Source organism: Schistocerca serialis, chromosome 2 (assembly GCF_023864345.2).
Source record: "Schistocerca serialis cubense isolate TAMUIC-IGC-003099 chromosome 2, iqSchSeri2.2, whole genome shotgun sequence".
Taxonomy (NCBI): Eukaryota; Metazoa; Arthropoda; class Insecta; order Orthoptera; family Acrididae; genus Schistocerca; species Schistocerca serialis.
The window spans coordinates 785,609,291-785,629,651 of NC_064639.1; the positions used below are offsets into that span (position 1 = coordinate 785,609,291).

The 20,361-nt window shown below is 44.2% G+C and overlaps 1 protein-coding gene across 1 annotated transcript in view; it reads left to right on the forward strand.

Moving 5' to 3' along the window:
- The window catches only part of LOC126458006 (bone morphogenetic protein 5-like), a 153,655-nt gene that overhangs the window by 118,284 nt on the left and 15,010 nt on the right, over nt 1–20,361 (forward strand). Inside the window, exon 5 of the mRNA XM_050094780.1 lies at nt 4,509–4,734. Within this exon, the coding sequence (XP_049950737.1) occupies nt 4,509–4,734 (226 nt within the window). The remainder of the gene's footprint in view (nt 1–4,508; nt 4,735–20,361) is intronic.

Sequence of the window (20,361 nt, forward strand, 5' to 3'; positions counted from 1 at the left end):
TTCATGGTAGTCCCCTGGACATTACAAACGGCGGGACATGGTTCTTAATAGTGTGTATGATTAACGAGTAGGGCAATGCATGCTCCACGATGTGCTTTCCTGCTGGCTACACGGTTCATAAGGAGCATATGGCAGGACATTCCATTCCTCCACCAGCGCCGATGACAACTGCTGGGTGGTCACTGGTGCATGAAGACGTGCTGCAGGACTTCTCCCCAACTGATCCCACAAGTGCTCGGAGGGGTTTAAGACGGGGAAACCGGCAGAGCAGTCCGTTCGCCGAGCCCTCTCTCGTTCTAACAGCTCATTCACCTGCACTGTTCGAAGCGGTCGCGCATTGTAATCCATAAAGTAATGTCACGGCTGAATCCATCCATTTAAATACGCTCAAGGAGACGGGGTACAGTGTCACAACAACATCGACCGGTGAGTGTACTGTGTTCAAAGATTTGCAGGTGAGTACGGCGATGCAACATTATGTCTTCCCATACCATAATACCTAGACCACCAAAACGATCATGTTCGACGATGTTCTGGGTGCGTTTCATGTTCAAACTTATCGCCATATGAGGGCACGTCCAGCGCTGTCGAACACGACAGGGTCGTCCAGGTGTTATGGTGGGGAGAGGCATAATGTTGCACGGGCGTACAACATTATTATACTAGTTCCCCATGCCCGTCTTTTCAGGGGCGCATTCGCTCCTGACTTAATTTTTATGAAGGACAATGCGCAACAGCAGGTGGAGAAGCTCTTAGAACTAGAGGATATTTGGCGAAAGGACTGGTCTACTCGTTCCCCGCTTTAAAACCCATAGAGCATGGATGGAATGCGTTGGGGAGACTCCCTGCATCCATTAGCACCAACGACGATCCTGCAATATTATTGTCAACCGCGCAGGTGGAGGAATGGAACGGCCTACCACAAGAACTCCTTACCAACCTTGTGCCCAGCATGGGAACACACTGCAGAGCGTGCACTGGCGCCCGAGGTGATCACACACCCTATTTAGAATCATGTCCCATCTTTTGTAAGGACCAGAGGATCATCTTAAATCACGGTGATTCATTGTAATTATCGTCTTTGAATGAAAGTCTCATTTCTGTTCGTCTCAACTTGTATTTCTTTGTTAGCTTTTGTGCTACACTGCAACAGTTCTTTCTCTGCATATTCCAAATCTTATCGAGCTGTGTTACTTGGCAGTGACACATCATGCGAAAGTTATTTTCGACCGTACGTTTTGCACACGAGTGTATTTTAAAAGTACGACACTAACTTCAATTAACTTAACCGTGTGGAGCAGGTGTCCATTGACACGGACGGCTGTTAATGTCGCTTCTTTGGCGCTTTTGATCAGTTCTGAGGCTGCTGCAATTGCATGTAGTCCACTTCAGTATATACTCCGTACAGGTGCTGTGTCCTGCATGCATCTGCAGCCTCAGGGTTGGTTAAAAACCCCAAAGAAGTGACAATAACAGCTGTCTACTGCAGCGGACAACTACACCACAGGTTAAAAAACAAATAAAATAGTCTGGTATCGCAACTGACATATCACTTTTCTAAAACTTAAAAATTGGTAGTCTCTCAGAGTAAAGGCAAAATCAGAGTAATTCGAGCTCATAGGTATGCTTCCGGACAGTCGTTCTTCCCGCGAATCATTAAACAACAGAACACGAGAAATGATAGCGGCGCAGGATATACCGTCCGCCACACACCCTAAAGCATCTTGCGGTGTTACACTGTAGACTGTAGCACACTATGACACGAAAATGATAGAGTAAGGAAATAGTGTTGGCAAATTCATTAGTTTCGCTTCTGCTGTACTCTGAGAGTAAGCGAAGATAAGTGTACTATCATTCTAATTCCGACTACTGATTTTGTAGGGTAATTAATTTATACAGCGACAGTCAGGCCCGCGCGGAGTGGCCGTGCGGTTAGAGGCGCCATGTCACGGATTGCGTGGCCCCTCTCACCGGAGGTTCGAGTCCTCCCTTGGGCATGTGTGTGTGTGTGTGTGTGTGTGTGTGTGTGTTGTTCGTAGCATAAGTTAGTTTAAGTAGTGTACAAGTCTAGAGACCCATGACCTCAGCAGTTTGGTCCCTTAGGAATTCACACACATTTGAACTTTTTTTTTGACAGTCAAGTCTTCTACAATTATAATTATCCATCATGTATGACGTCTCCGCAGACGCAACAGAGAAGATAGTTCACGTTTCGTATTAAATGTATTGAGAAAGCTATTTACTAAAGACACTATTGTTTCTAAGTATCGAAGCAAGAATAAATGTTTACCAAATAAGGTTAAATGTAGTTCCTCCCTAGCCCCCCCCCCCCCCCTCTCTCTCTCTCTCTCTCTCTCTTTCCTAGCGGTCATCCTGTCGAACAGGATCCGCTGCTTTCATGATTTGTCAATCTTACTTTTATTTTAACGTTGTGGTGCCAGGTAATCTAAAGGAGAGAATTCGTTTGCGTCCTCTGTCTGTAAATCATATAATTTTGTTCTGTGTGTTATCACATTATAACTGTTCTTGTATCGAATTTTCATAGGCTAATATTGGGGACCAGCCAAGCATTTGCCGAAGTGAGCGTGGAGAATAGCCTAAAAACCGCATTCAGGCTGCCCGTCGTACACGGTCGTTGCTCCGCTACAGGGAATCGTTTCAGGTTTGGCTCTTAATGAAATGTAGTCTAAGAGTACAATACGTTGACTAATGAGCGTCATTTACAGAAATAACGATTTGAAGTTAAAAGTTTGAAGAGCCTCGTGGTTCGTCCACATTGCAAGCGAAATGATCAGGACCGATGAGTAACGATATACATTTCAGTGACAATGCCCAGTTAGAATATTGTCGAATGACAAGGTAACTACAGAAACGATCAACGAGAAACGGCATTTTTATGTAATGCACAGCCTGACGAAAAATTGAAGCACCCAGAAAGGGAGAAAGAAACGAATTGTAGCTTCACGGAATGACAGCGTAAATGATGTTATTTCGGTGATTACAGAATCGAGTAAAATTAACACAGAACTTGGTGGTATGATTGCACTTATCACTATGGCATTGCACGCCCTCTGTCAACAATGCATGCACTGATTCGGTTGGGAAGGGTGTCAGAAAGCCGTTATATACCTCCCTGACGCAAGCTGGCCCACAACTGTTGCGTCTATTCCTTGATATCCTGGGACAGAGTTGACGTCCAAGTTGGTCCCGTCCATGTTCTACTGGGAACAGATCTGGGAATTTTGCTGGCCACAGGAGTACATCAACGTCACGCAGACAGTTCATAGAGATACATGCCATGTCGAAAATTGGCACCATGATACAGTCACATGAGAGGTAACACATGAGGTCGAAGGATGTCCGTGACGTACCGCTCTGGCGTCAGAGATCCCGAGTCACTACCAGCGCTCCCGAGTCACTACCAGCCGCGACCTGGAGACATAGCCGATGGCTCCCCGCACCATCATGTCACGATTAACACCGCTGCGCGCCTCAGAATGCTGGAAGAATGAGACCTCTTCCCAGTTCGCCTCCACATTCGTCGAGTGTGGCCACCCGGGGTAATGCAGAATCGCTATTCGTCGCTAAGCACAATGCGACGCCAGTTAGCGCTTCCCGGCCATGGCACCCCTCAAAGCGCAGGAGTTTGTGCTGTGATTTGTGGTGTTCACGGCAGCCTAAGCGTGGGATTGTAATTCCGTAGTTTGTCTGCTGACTGTCTCCGAGCAATGGCGTGGGATAACACCTAATGTTGCAGGGAACCAGTGTTTGTTCTCGGACGGCAGGGGTTACGATGTGTCTGGTGCACAATATGGTGAATCTCTCTTGTGGTGCGCACACGTGGTCGACCGGAACATTGATGACGAGTGCAATAGCCCTCACGTTCGCATGCAGCCCAACATCGGGCCATTGTCACTTCCAAATGCCCCACAAATCTAAATAGCGGACGATTCGACCAGGAGGCCAAATGGAAACCTGCAATGCGGCCCCTTTCAAACTATGTCAGGTGCTGATAAAGCTGCCTCGTACGAGTACGCGGCATCTCTGTAACATTCGCAATATTCACTCAACATCTGACGCTGCTCACACCCCTTATGTAACTTACCAGCCCTGGTAAGAATGCTAAATACGAACAACATCAATGCACCCTTTTGGCCGGTCTATCTGTTAAAGGGAAATTCAGTTCCGCTCATTTCCATACCCACTCATGTTGCATACGGTACGAAATTACAGTGACATCCGACCATGTCAGGCAGTGTAAAAAGGATTCGTATCGTCCACAGATGTATTACAACATTTAAATTGCAAACGCGAGAGATCACTCCATCACGCCTGCTTTGCAATCGGTTGCAAATGTTTGGACGACTTAACCCCCATGAAAGCGACTTTCACAGTGACTATTGCCACATAGAGCAGCGAGTTTTTAATTGTACACACTGCACTTTTTCATAGAATGATTTTTCCAGACAACAAGAGCGTTAATGTGCGTCGTGGACACTTGTCCTCAGGCGGAGTGTACGACTACGAAGAGACAGAGGACGTCAGTGGGGCAGAAGAGGAGACCACGGCGGAGCAGCGGCTGCGGCGTCGGCGGCGGCGCTCTGTGGAGGACGGCACGCTGCCCGCGGCCAGGCCGGCCAACGCCACCGTCGGGCCTGCAGAGTGCGCCAGGCATCCTCTCTACGTAGACTTCGAGCGCATCGGCTGGAACTCGTGGATTCTCTCCCCCAAAGGGTGCGACAATCATTAAAAAGTATTTACTATGTTTCTTCCATAGTTTTTAATGCATCAGTGAACGCTATCAATATATCCTCAATTTTCCCCTGCGACTAGTCACCAAAAAAGATTATTGAAACTAACACACTATGATTGCAAATTTCTTTACTTAATTCAAATACACGTTTAGATCATTACGAATATCGTCAGATTAATCTAAAAAAGAAAGGACGTGCGTATTTATTGGTAAGATAGGTTACAAAGTATAAGTAGTAGTATTGATTCAAATCATCTGAGCAGCATCTGACAAATAACATACCTGCCTCCTCAGACCTAGTAAATGCAGCAAACAAATTTTTTGCATATGATTGGCATCGTCGTAAGAGATAAAACCATTATAATACTGCAATGAATACTCATGGCCAGTGGTCTAGGGCCGCCGTTAGCACACTTTGCTTACAGCTGCACCACAAACAGTTGAAGGGCTTCGCCGTTAGGCGTTGCGGATTGTAAGCACGGTTTAAGAAGGCGTGCAACAAAGTCAGCTTATAAGTCGTACAATGAGATGATAAAAGTCATGGGAGACCTCCTAACACCGTGCCGGAGCTCCTTTTGTCCAGAGTAGTGCAGCAACTCGACACGGCATGGAGTGAACTAGTCGTTGGAAGCCCCTGCAGAAATACTGAGCCACGCTGCCTCTTAGCTGTCCAGAATCGCGAAGGTATTATCGAGGCAGGATTTGTACACGAACTGACCTCTCGATTGTTCGATGGGATTCATGTCGGGCGATTCGGGTGGCCACATCACTCATTCGAAATGTTCTTCACACCAATCACGAACAACTGTGGCCAAGTGACATGGCGCATTGTCATCCATAAAAATTCCGACATTGTGTGGGATCAGGAAGATCATAAATGGCTGCAAATTGTCACCAAGTATCCGAACATAACCAGCACACAGTGCATTCCACGTAAAAAAAAAAAAAAAAGCCCGCACCATTACGGAGTCACTACCAGCTTGCACAGTAGCGCGTTTACAACTTGCGTTCATGGTTCAAATGGCTCTAAGCACTATGGGACTTCACATCTCAGGTCATCAGTCCCCTAGACTTAGAACTACTTAAACCTAACTAACCTAAGAACATCACAAACATCCATGCCCGAGGCAGGATTCGAACCAGCGACCGCAGCAGCAGCGCGGTTCCGGACTGAAGCGCCTACAACCGCTCGGCCACAGCGGCCGGCTGCGTTCATGGCTTCGTCGAGCTGCACCACACTCTAACTCTACCATCAGCTCTTCCCATCTCATATCGGGACTCATCTGAATAGGCCACGGTTTTCAAGTCGTCTAGAGTCCAAACGAAATGGTCAAGAGTGCAGAAGAGGGGCTGCATGCGATCTCGTGCTGTTCGTAAACGTATTCGCGTCGGTCGTCTGCTGCCATAGCCCATGAACACAAAATTTCAACGCAGTGTCCTAAATGATACGTTCGTTGTACGTCTCACATTGATTTCTGCGGTTATTTCACGTTGTGTTGCTTGTCGTTATCACCGACAACTCTACGCAAACGTAGCCGCTCCCGGTCGTTAAGGGAAGGCTATCGGCCACTGCGGTGTCCATGGTGAGAGATGATGCCTGAAATGTGGTGTTCTCGGGACACTCTTGAAGCTGCGAACCTCGGAATATTGAATTCCGTAACGATTCCCGAAATGGAGTGTCCCATGGATCTAGCTCCAACTACCAATCTGCGTTCAAAGTAGGTTCATTGCCGTCATGCGGCCATAATGACGTCGGACACATTTTCTCATGAATCACCTGAGTACAAATAACAATTCCGTCAATGTATACCTTGAGTGCGTGATACTAAGACTATCTGCATATGTGCTTATCGCTATCCAATTACTTTTGTCAGCTCAGTATATGAAACTCTACACGTGTCAAAACAGGACGAGTTAAAAATGTAACTGAATTAGAGCTGGAGCATAAAATTATATCTACAGTAAGATATTAGTTAAAATTGCAACTGCCAGCTCCCAAATAGGTGTCTACGACGCACAGTCGGTTGAACAATTCGCGAGACTCTTCGCCTCGTCGTTATGCTTAATTGCACCGCTTTACTGTCTCTTAACACAGGATAATATGAAGGAGACGAAGTGCTACCTACATATTGCCTATAGGTGTGAAGTCTAAAAACTATGCCAACATTGTGAGGCTGTTTTAGATTATGTGGGAGACTAACAGCTAGTGATTTATTTATCTCTTATGCTTATCTGATGTGTTCAACAAACTAATAAAAAAAGGCTATTTAATATGCACCGTTCTAAAACAAATGAATTACAACTGATCGCAATAACTTTACGAAATAAGTCTTTTCTAATGAAACAAAGTATCCCAAATAATCAGGAATTATCAGGTTTATACGCACTTCCAGCTTCGAAACGGCATGTGACCACGTTCAGTTCACCATAGTGAAACTGAAGTAGTGTTACAGGACTAACACAAAAGTATGCAAAAGTAGCAGCAGGAGCAGATACGTAACAAATTCCACTTAAGAAATCATTCGGTGGCACAATTAAGTCGATATAATTACAGAAGCAGGAAAATCTCGCACTAACAAGCGTGCAGTTCAAGACGTTATTCGCATTTAAATGTACAGGGTACAGAATCAAGGTAGCAACAAAACTTAACAGGGGAGAAGTTGTCTTAGCATTTCTTTACTGGCCTGCCTGCTACCGGTTCTTTTACGAGTACAGAACAGGAACCGGCGAAATCAGAACCGAAACTAATACAGTTTTCCACTTGAAGGGCGATCACTTTACGCTAAGCTAGCGTAAAACTGCGTCAGACAGAGCTCCCCTATTGTTCCAATGATGGCTAAAACAGATAATTCGCAACGTAATGGCAACGTAAGATGTAAAGTCTGCTGGAACGAGCTTCCTCGACTTAAAATCATGAATTTGCTACCTTTATGTCAATCCTTATGTGAGAGTAATTCAGAATACTTAATCTAAATGTCAAGAAAATATACAACTACCAGAATAATTCTCAATGAAACCAGGAAGTAAATCGAGGGTCACATATGAATCTTCAGCTGGCCGGAACTGGGGGGAGCTCGTCATTCGAAGCACGGTGTCGCCGGCTACAACTGCATTGTCTAGGAGCAGAAATACCTAATAGAGGTCAATGAGTTTTATTCGCATTTCTGTAACTATATTTCCTCCTAAAACGTAGTTACGAATAACATCCAGATGTCTGACTTCAACTCAAACATCATTAAGTAAAGAGCACGGAAAATGGTTTCGACGGTTCTGCTCTTCTATAGCTGTTGTAAATATTTTTGTTTTTCCGCCTTAAGCACACCACAGACTAAAACACTCACTCGCTGGAAGTAATTTGCATTTTTAGTATCACCAGACAATATTAACATTATGAGTAAATAACATTCGTTTTAATATTATATAACTGAAAACCGTTTTCCTTATAGAAGCTTGCATTGACACCATGTGTAATAATAACACAAATGAAAAGACAGCATAACACTTTTTGTGGATGTTCCCGCTTGGTAATCAAATTTCATATGCTGTCAATAACATATAGTTTCAAATCACAAAAGCAAACTGTGCAAGAAAATTTTTCTCAAAGGCTAAAACTAGGATTCACAAACTGCAAGAATAATTAACAAGTGAATCATTGCAGTGCAAGTTCGATTCCAGATTCTGATAACATGAATGGAGAAGCAGTTGCGATGGTAATGCGATACAAGGAACAAAAATGCAGACAGTAATGTGTTGAATATGTCAGTCTTAAACAAAACAGCCATTCACTTTATAAAAACCAATGAGATGGAAAGTATCGCCCATTCGTAAACATTACAATATAACTGATGGTGATACTTTGTCAATAACAGCAGAAAGCGCCCGATGAATGACCTTGTCAATTTTCAGACAACTTAAGACAGCGAAGAACCAAAATAACAAGAAGAGCTTACCCTAGGCGAGCATGGGCTGAATTACTATGCAGTTTCTCGCAGTTGGCTCATTTTGCTTGTAGTTTACTTCTCTGCCGTTTCACATTAACGACCCCTCTAGGCTATCACAACATTCACATGTGAATTATCGAGGTGTAATTAAAAGAGACTGCTGTTTTAAATCTTACGGCACTTGTTGCCGGATCTGACTAAGTGGACAAAGCTAACTGTAACTTCACTTCATCTTGGAGATTATACGAAGGCTTAATAACGCTTCCAAGAAAATTACTGCACACATCAATTTGTCTCCTGAGTCAACTGCTCGTCGGCTCTTGCTTGGCTAAAAAGTTGAGGCTCACATAAATACCGTCTTTATATCACCGTGAAATAACTTGAAAAAGTTGCATTGGTAATGCAACGAATTTAGATGAAATGAGGTTGATGAAATAAAGTAAACATTTCGAGTTGAAACGTAAATCATTTCTCCCGTAATTATTTCCCTTTTTAAATTGCCCCTGCACACCTAACACGCGCCAAATATGTGTAACTGAAGATCTTTTAGAGTTGTTTTAAGCACTTTTGTAACTCGAAGTCTCATTGGGGAGTGTTGGCCACCCGATACTGTCATCATTCCAATCCCAGTGCGATGCAATCCCCGACTAGCATCCTACAATTTCACCGAAAGCTCAGCATTAATATAGTTACAGGAAGACAGTCAGAACGGGATAATTAAAAAAGTCTCAAAATAACACAAAATGAAACACACTGTTTCCACAGAATCAGTACTGGTTAATCTTACTTGAACATACCTAATTACATCGTAGTCGTCCTGAGGGATACAGGGCATATTGATTAATTTCAATAGTGTATTAGTTTGTCAAAACCAAAACTTGGGGCCCGTAGGAAATGGTTGAGATATGTTTCTGGTGCAGAACTACGGCAAGAACTCCATGTTCCAGGCATCGCTGTGGAGTTACGTCGGCAGTTTCGTGATACTCATCTTACAAGGATCAACAATAGTTCGCTCTCTGACAGAGGCGAAACTTCGCAGTCAAAATTTTGATGCAACTGCAACAGTTTTCGCGCGTGGCGTTATACCAACTGATTTGGTAGCATAGTGCCTAACAGCACAAGTTCAAGTTTTTGAGTTTCGTGTTCAAATCCAAGCTTGTGTTGTTATTCTTCTCCTTTTGTTGTTGTGTAATTATGCCACATCAATATTTTTGTTTTAAATACACGGAGCGGGGTAGCGCTGTGGTTAGCATACTGGTCTCGCATTTGGAAGGACGACTGTTTAAACCCGCGTCTGGCCATTCTGATTTACGTTCTCTCTGATTTCCCTAAGTCGCTTAAGGCAAATGTCGGCGTGGTTCCAAAAAAATGGTTCAAATGCCTCTGAGCACTATGGGACTTAACATCTGAGGTCATCAGTCCCCTAGAACTTAGAACTGCTTAACCTAACTAACCTAAGGACATCACACACAGCCATGCCCGAGGCAGGATTCGAATCTGCGACCGTAGCAGTCGCGCGGTTCCGGACTGAAGCGCCTAGAACCGCTCGGCCACCGCGGCCGGCGGGGTGGTTCCATCGAAAGGCCACGGCCGCTTTCTTTCTCCGTCCTTCCCCAATCCGAGGTTGTGCTCTGTCTCTAATGACCCCGTTGTCGACGGGGCGATAAACACTAACATCGAGAAATACAATGCAATTACTGATATTTACAAAATAATCAGCATTTCAAATATTATTAAAATTAGGTTTTGTCATCACAAACGTATATCCTGCTCAGTCACATTAATGTGACCACCAGTCGAAAACCTGAATAACCACTTTTTGCAGGGTGGACCGCTGCTAGACGTGCAGGAAGAGATTGAATCAAGTTCAGGAAAGTACCGACAAGGCATGGCGACACGCCGACTGTACTGCCAGATGCGCTACATTTGTCGGTTGACGATCTACGTCCCAGTTGCGATTGTCCCACAGATTCTTTACTGGGTATAAATACTGCGACTTTGGTGGCTAGGCGAGTACAGTAAACTCATCCCGGTGCTCTTCGAACAACGCACATACACTGCAAGCTGTGTGACACTTTGCATTGTCTTGCTGGTAGATGCCATCGTGCCGAGGTAAAACAACCGGCATGAAGAGTGGACGTCGTCCCCAAGGATAGATGCATACTTGTGTTGATCCACTGTGCCTTCCTGAATGACGAGATCAGCTAGGGAATGCCACGAAAACATTTTCCATACCACAACGCCCCCTCCTCCGGCCTGAACCCTTCCGACGATTGTGGCAGTGTGTTTGCTTTCAGTCTGACAGAGCTTAAAACGTTGATTCATCTGAAAAGGCCACTTGTCGGCACTAAGTGGACGTCCAGTTGCGGTGATGGCGTGCAAATTCCAGTCTTTGTCGCCGATGAACAGCAGTCAGCACGGGTGCATGAACCAGCCTCCTGCTGCGGGAGGTCCATACGGTCGTTGAAGAGACCCTGTGGATAGCCCCTTGGTTCATCTGGGCAGGCAGTTACTAGACAGCTGCACGTCTATTCGCCCGTACACATCTCCACAGCCGTCATTTACCCCTGTCAGCTATGGCCCGTGGTGCACCTCAGTTGCCATAGCGCTGGTTTTGGACAGCGCCGTTTTGCCATGCACGGCGGCACGCAAACAATTTTACAAGCTCAGTCGTTTCGGGAATGCTTCTACTCTTGGCCCGAAAGCCAATGATCATGCCCTTTTGGAAGTCTGATAAATTGCTCCGTTTCCGCAATACGACGACTCCACTGTTTTCCGCGTCCCCTCGACGCGCTTTATATAACTCCACTGCTAGTGCTGCTACCTGTCGTCTGTGAGTGGTTATTGCACGTTGACATCGAACGTAGGCCGAGGTCACATTAATATGACTGGACCACGTATAACTGCGTGTAAAGCAGTAACTGAAAAACATCAGTTTTTGGTTTGATCTTTTACACTACATAAACTTTGCCGATCCCACTAGCCAATAATGTACGGAGACCGATCCATTGTTATGGAAGGTCAGAAAATTTTGTCCAAAAACTGATGATAGATATCTTTTGTAAGCTTTTCAAATGTTATGGTTGTTGTACACACATTATGATGCTGTTCTGTTGACTGGTTTAGGTATTGTTGGACTGAAGGACCAAATTTGCCACTGCTTTCTTCGTAGGTAAACAAAAAGTGTTAGTTACAGTTTTTCCGAAATTGTTAATTCGTACTGGGCTGTGAACGAGTGTGCAAGCTCACAAGTACAAAATAGCTATAGCGAGGGAGGATCATGTGACAAGCAGAGGACTGATTCGAGATAAACATAAAATGATCGATTCGTGGGTGTTCGATCGTTTTACAGAAGCTGGAAACAACGGGCATGTGTTCTAAGTAATGAAAAATTGCATCAGTTACTTATTTTTTTATACTTAGCACTAAGCGTTTCAAGAATTTATTGTCATTTTCAAGGGCAATTGTTTACATAAATGTATTTTGTGACGTTTGCGTATGTGATTTTCTACCTCTCTTGCACTGTAATCGTCTTCTTGAGGTTATGCTGTAATCGGAGTATCGGATAAAAATGAATCTTGGAATGTTTATACGTTAATGTTAGAGGTGGTATTTTTCTTAGACAAACTGAGGCAGAAAATCACACTTGCAAACGCCACAAAAAATATTTATGTAAACAAATGCACTTGAAAATGAGAATAAAGTCTCGAAAAGCATTGTGCTAAGCGTGAAACAATAAGTAACTGTTGCAGGTTTTCATTATTGAAATCATGAATGACACAGTTGCAGACGTTCCAAAAACATCGGTTATAATGAAGTAAATGGAGGAGACGTGACTACTGCACGATCGTTGAGACAGTGGGCAACTGCTGTAGCAGCTCATTCCTGTCAAAATTTTTGAATTCCAAGCCTGAAACACCTGGCGCAATTCATTCGAGGGCAGAACACAGGATTTGGCAGTGTCGTGACATCAAATAAATCAGCACCAATGACAAGCTTAAATATGACGAATTATTGCAAACAGCAACATTATTTTAACTTCAAATTTTCACTATAACTCCTGAGTTAAATCCTAATTTAGTTATAAGTACGGATAAATCAGTATTAATCACATCTCTAGCAAGAGAATATTATAGTTTTGAGTTTAGAAAGTTACAGAAATAGCTGTCGCCCAATTGAAACAAAGAAATCTATCGTCAGCTCTTGAACAAAGTTTTAAGACTCTACGTAAAAAGCCGAACAAATGTGAGTAGTAATCACGCTCTGTGAGTTCTGTACAAACTTAATTTTATATATGCAGATAATAACAATAATTTGGTCTGACTCTATTGCCTGATGCAAGTCTTTCCATTGGACGTCAGTTTGGCGACTTTCGTGTCCCTAACCTACCCCAGTTATCCAACAGGGGAAAGGAAACCTACAGTTTAACGTAGAATCCGAAACTCGTGCTGTTTCTGGCGATTCCTCGCATCGTTGAGAGGGGAAGACCCGGTTCAAACGAAGACTGAAAAATCCGTGGTGCCACCGAGATTCTAGTACCAGGCGCACGCTTGACCGCTAGAGCACCACGGCCGACGTATTCATAAATAGTTCATCTATAGCAGGCTGTTCCAACCGAGCTCCAGGGAGCCGGAGCGCTCCGGAGCGCTCACTGCGGCAGCTCGGAGCCCGCGTGGAGGGGAAAGCGAACTCACTGCCCCCTGGCCGCATGCAGCCGTAATAATCCGTGCTCAATGACAGCTATGACTAGCCGCGGGAGCTCTGTACCTCTGTTGGAGGATACCTTTCTATTCACTGAGAGTGATGGTCGACCACAGTGTTTTGTATTTCATAAAGTATTTAATTCTGCAAAGAGGTACAATATACAGAATTTAATACAGTCACTTAGAAGGCGTTGCACGCAGAGAACTGGTAGCCAGGGTTAAGAACGACATACCAGTAGACGTATGTTTAAAAACGGATTCGTAATACGGAGGGTATCAAAACATGCAACATAGTTCGTGTTCTGTAATGCGTTTATAATTTTCAGGTGAATGAGAGCGGAGAAAACACTACTGAATCTGCAATTCGAGCAAGCTACAGGGTCGCTCACATCACTGCGACGAGTGGGAAACCGTTTTCGGTGGGACCACTCGTAAAATCGTGCATGGTAGCAGTTGCAGAATGTTTGTTTCCAAGGGAGGTGCAGGCAATTGAAGGAGTTTGCCTGTCGAAGCAAACAATGTCTCGTCGAATCCTGGACATGGCGGCGGATTTAGAGACACAGCTCAGGAAAAAGGCGGAGAGCTTTGTTGCATTTTCGTTACCGCTTGACGAAAGCACCGACATATCGGACTGTGCTCAGCTTGCAGTCTTTGTGCGTGGTGTCGACATGGAGCTGCAAGTAACTGAAGAACTCTTGGATGTGGTACCACTCGATTACACCGCAACAGGACGTGACATTTTTGAAGCTGTTTGTGAATCAGTGGCAATATGAATTTGCCGTGGGATAAGCTCCATCGTGTAGCGACAGACGGTGCACCACAAATGATCGGGCGTCACCAAGGTTTTGCTTCTCGTTTGAAAAATAAACTCAGGGACGAATTCGGGAAAGACATTTTGACTCTTCATTGTTATATTCACCAAGAGGCACTGTGTGCTGAAACAGTAGAGCTAGGTGGCGTAATGAAAGATGTCGTGAAGTGTGTGAATTTTGTGCGGCGTCAAAGGATTCCTGAACGATGTGGAAGCGGAGTATGGGGATATATCTTACCACAGTACAGTTCGTTGGCTGAGTCGGGGAAAAGTTCTTGATGTTTTCTTTGCCGTTAGTGAGGAAATACCCCTTTTCTCGAAATGAAAGGGGAAGAAATGCGTTGTCTGAAAGATATAAAATGGATATCAGACCTGGCGTTCCTAGCTGACATAACTATGCATCTGAATAATTTAAATCTGTCATTGCAGGGCAAAGGGCAGCTAATCGTTGACATGCACGACCAGATCAAAGTGTTCATGGAAAAGTTACGTTTATTTGAGAGGCAGATGAGTAATGGACATCTAACGTTCTTCAATCGTCTTGCTTCTTTAAAACTACCTGAAGGTACTACTTTCGGCGATTACCGAGCAAACTTAAAGCAGCTCATCACGTCGCTTGAAACACGATTCCGAGACCTCACTAGTTTGGAAATGGAACTTAAGGTCTTCAGCACTCCTTTTTCAGTTTCCACCGATGACTTGTCATCGTCACTTCAATTGGAGATTATTGATTTGCAAAATTCAACTTTGTTGAAAGAGAAGTACTACAACACGTTGTATTTGTCACGATGGTAGTGTTCATTACAGAAAAAAACATTTCGCAAACTTCACAACAATGCCGCTCAGATCATGTGCGTGTTTGGATCTACGTTTTGATGTGAGCAGCTTTTCTGAGCAATGAAAACAGTTATAAAGTAAGGAACGATCGCTTCTTCAGGATGCAACAATGAAGGCCATCCTCCGCATTAACGCTGCGAACACTTTGACGCCTGACATTTCCGATCTTGCAATGAAAAGAAAATTTCAAACTACAATAAATTTAGTATGCAATTTGTTGTAAAACATTTGTTTCTTATTTATTTCCTGAAGATCGTATTTAAGAGTGTGAGGTTGTCGATCTTGTAAGACGCAGCTGGCGCATCAAAACGCTCGCCTTGCCGCCTGCCTCAGCCAGCCGTGCCACGTGCCGGCGTGCCGGCCCACTTGACTGGTCACAGCGAGCGAGACGGCTCCCTGGAGCAGGGAGTGCTCCGCGGCTCACAATGGAGCAGATGAGCTCGAACAGCCTGATCTATAGGTTTTGGTGAATGAGTTTGCGAGTATCAGAATATGTGACGTATAAGGCAGTATCTTCTGATTGCATTGGCTTAGACGCTTAAATTATTTATATCGCCAAGCGCCCGAAGACCTTAGTACGTGAAATAAATTTCAACTTGTTTTTATTGGTTGAGGCTAGGAACCCTAAAAGTGGAGCCGTTTCTGTACATTAATGTCTCATGTGACTGGCAAAGCTATCCCTCCACATACGACAGCACGGTTGTCGATGAAGTCGGATTACACTGTTCGAATGGGATCTATTTCTGATATTAAAGTATGTGCTTCTAGACCATTTTACCCTGGGAAATTCTAATGTGTAAACAAAATATCGTTGTCAGGGATACTTTATATATATATATATATATATATATATATATAACGTCTCTGTGTTTGCCATGAATTGTGAATATATATATATATATATATATATATATATATATATATATATATATATATATATATATATATATAAAAACCGCGGTGTTGGCCGTCGAATGGCGCTAGCTGCGCAGCATTTGTGCACCGCCGCCGTCAGTGTCAGCCAGTTTGCCGTGGCATACGGAGCTCCATCGCAGTCTTTAACACTGGTAGCATACCGCGACAGCGTGGACGTGAACCGTATGTGCAGTTGACGGACTTTGAGCGAGGGTGTATAGTGGGCATGCGGGAGGCCGGGTGGACGTACCGCCGAATTGCTCAACACGTGGGGCGTGAGGTCTCCACAGTACATCGATGTTGTCGCCAGTGGTCGGCGGAAGGTGCACGTGCCCGTCGACCTGGGACCGGACCGCAGCGACGCACGGATGCACGCCAAGACCGTAGGATCCTACGCAGTGCCGTAGGGGACCGCACCGCCACTTCCCAGCAAATTAGGGACACTGTTGCTCCTGGGGTATCGGCGAGGACCATTCGCAACCGTCTCCATGAAGCTGGGCTACGGTCCCGCACACCGTTAGGCCGTCTTCCGCTCACGCCCCAACATCGTGCAGCCCGCCTCCAGTGGTGTCGCGACAGGCGTGAATGGAGGGACGAATGGAGACGTGTCGTCTTCAGCGATGAGAGTCGCTTCTGCCTTGGTGCCAATGATGGTCGTATGCGTGTTTGGCGCCGTGCAGGTGAGCGCCACAATCAGGACTGCATAAGACCGAGGCACACAGGGCCAACACCCGGCATCATGGTGTGGGGAGCGATCTCCTACACTGGCCGTACACCACTGGTGATCGTCGAGGGGACACTGAATAGTGCACGGTACATCCAAACCGTCATCGAACCCATCGTTCTACCATTCCTAGACCGGCAAGGGAACTTGCTGTTCCAACAGGACAATGCACGTCCGCATGTATCCCGTGCCACCCAACGTGCTCTAGAAGGTGTAAGTCAACTACCCTGGCCAGCAAGATCTCCGGATCTGTCCCCCATTGAGCATGTTTGGGACTGGATGAAGCGTCGTCTCACGCGGTCTGCACGTCCAGCACGAACGCTGGTCCAACTCAGGCGCCAGGTGGAAATGGCATGGCAGGCCGTTCCACAGGACTACATCCAGCATCTCTACGATCGTCTCCATGGGAGAATAGCAGCCTGCATTGCTGCGAAAGGTGGATATACACTGTACTAGTGCCGACATTGTGCATGCTCTGTTGCCTGTGTCTATGTGCCTGTGGTTCTGTCAGTGTGATCATGTGATGTATCTGACCCCAGGAATGTGTCAATAAAGTTTCCCCTTCCTGGGACAATGAATTCACGGTGTTCTTATTTCAATTTCCAGGAGTATATATATATATATATATATATATATATATATATATATATATATATGTGTGTGTGTGTGTGTGTATTCACAATTCATGGCAAACACAGAGACGTTATAGAGAAATACGGGTATGTTGCCGCATCCAGTAGTGATAGAACGTGATAATTTCTTGTGCAACAGCGGGTGGGAAGAATCAGACATCATTAGATTATCCCCCGCCACACCTATGTCATTAAGACCACCTGAAACATCTCATTAACTCGAACAGCGACAGCCGGTCGCTGCCTCGGCAGTAAAGCTTCACGCCTCCTAGGGGCAGGTGCATCGAGTTTACAACAGTGGCGTTAGCCGCAATTTGTGTCAGTCTTAACGAGTGGGTGTTTTGGCTGACAAGTAGCTGTCTGTCATATTTCCGAGCACAGTTGAATTTTTTAGTTCCTGTGTGTAAACTGATTGAGCCTGGTGCTGAAGGTAAAACGACTGCTTCTTTTTACACATCAGCGTTCCTCTAGTTCCCTACTATTAATTTAATACAGGTGTATTACCAAAGTGGCATTTTTAAATTTGCAGAAATGCCACGTCGTCGTGGATGTCGATATAAACCGGACAGCTTCTGCTACATCTGTGGGAAGTTCACTTCTGCCAGAAATAGGAAGAAAATTTCTTCAGTCATAAAGAAAGCATAGAAACATTACTTTGGAGCAGAGGTAGAAGACCAAGATAAAGAATGGGCACCACATTTCTGTTGTGCTACATGTTACTGCAAACTAATTCAGTGGTGGAAAGGTAAAGAGAATGTGGCGTTGTTTGCTGTTCCCGTGGTGTGGAGGGAGCCTAAGGACCATGTTAATGATTGTTATTTCTGTCTAACAAAAATTCAGGGTTTCACAAACAAAAAGTCGAAGATACACATCGTTTACCCAGATCTGCCTTCAGCGAGAATGCCAGTGCAGCATTTCAACAACCTTCCCGTACCTTCAAGAGCTCGAGGTCAAATTCCGAGTGACAGTGAAATAAGTAGTACTGAAGAAATCACAGATGATGGTTCTTTATATCACTGCAGAAGTGAGTCATCGCCACATTTGTTAACACAGGCAGATTTAAATGATTTAGTACGTGATCTAGGACTAAGTAAACAAAAGGCGCAGCTGCTTAGTTCAAGATTACAAGAGTATAATCTACTGCACCAAAGTACTAAAACCAGTGTGTTCAGGCACAGAGAACATGCCTTTATTTCTCATTTTTCATCTGACGAAGCACTGACATTTTGCAATGACGTTGCTGGCCTGATGAAAGTGCTGAACTTCAGTTATATTTCACAGGAGTGGAGACTTTTCATAGATGCATCGAAAACAAGTCTGAAGGCTGTTTTGCTCCATAACGGAAATAAAATACCCTCTGTTCCAGTAGCTTACGCTAGTTTGACAAAAGAGAGTTACGAATTCGTACAAATGATGTTAAATTCATTAAAATACAATGAACACAAATGGAAAATATGTGCAGATTTCAAGGTAATTGCTATGGTACTGGGAATGCAACAAGGCTACACAAAGTATGCCTGTTTTCTTTGCGAGTGGGATAGTCGAGACCGAAATTCTCACTACGTGAAAAAGAAATGGCCTAGGCGAAGATGGAAAGTTGGCGAAAAGAATGTACAACGTGAAAGTCCAGTAGCTCCTGAATATATACTACTTCCACCGCTTCACATCAAACTTGGCCTGATGAAACAATTGGTGAAGGCCATGGATCCAACAGGCTGTGGGTTTGCATATCTAGCTACCAAATTCCCCCGTCTTTCAGCTGCAAAAAGTAAGGTGCACTTGTGGGCCCACAAATCAGAGAGCTGCAGAAATATGCAAATTTTGAAGCATGTTTAACTGATAAAGAAAAAACCGCTTGGGACTATTTCAAGATGGTGACGGAAAACATCCTCGGAAGAAGAAGAGCTACTAACTACAAAGCAATGGTGAAGGATATGATCAAAGCATATCAGGATTTGGGGTGCAATATGTCTTTGAAGGTACATATGATGGACTCTCATCTGGACTACTTCACAGAGAGTTGCAGTGACGTATCGAATGTACATGGGGAAAGATTCCATAAAGACATTTCTACCATAGAAAGGCGCTATGAAGGGAAGTGGGTACCTTCTATGTTAGCAAATTATTGCTGGAATATCATTCGAGAGAAGAAAGATTCACAATACAAGAGAAAAAAGTGATGTGCATTACAAAGCAGTGGCTCACTGTTTGTCAATTTTCTGTAATTTCTCATGTCAAATAAATTCTTCAAAGTGTATACACAAAGGTTACTGTGTTATATGTTAGATCCCACCCTCCATTAATGTGATGAACTTATAACATCATAAAGATGTGCATTTGTTTGTCGAATTTCACCTCACGTTTGCTGCACTATATCAGAAACTGAAAAGAGAAATAAAATTGCGATTGCTCATAAACTATCCCTGACAGAAAGAAACCAAAAACAGTTTTCAATTCAGCACTCAAAATACAACTAGGATCACAATATTTTTTATCAGAAATAGAAAAAAAGGTTTTTTTTTGTAGAACAGTGTTATCGACGTGCTCATTAAAACTGATTCCGACAATGTGTATGCCATTCTGTCAACCCCACGACGTTTCCTTTTCTGACGGGAGAAGAATTACATTCGAACATTGGAAAAGTGTCCTATTCTCATAGTGCAGCAAACAGCAATCACAGGGAGCAACGATGTCATTAATAAAATATACGCCTGGATCCGTACTCAACTGCAGGCTCCAGTTTTCGGGAAAATGCTTTGATATGCTTGGTTTCCCGCGAAATTACGCCAGACAGCGTGGTATTTAGAACATTAATGAAGTTGCTTTCCCTAATGATATCCACATTACAGAATATGTCCGTGGCATGCGTGCCTTCGCAAGTTGTTGGTGTTGCTTCAACTTTTTATGCTTTGAACGTTTTATGATAACTATCACGTTGCGGAATACAATGGTTCTCTTTTAGTATAAAAGTAAAAATCAAAGAAAATGACGTACGCACTAGAATACACATGTTAATCATTTTCGATTACTGTTAGTTAGATAAGT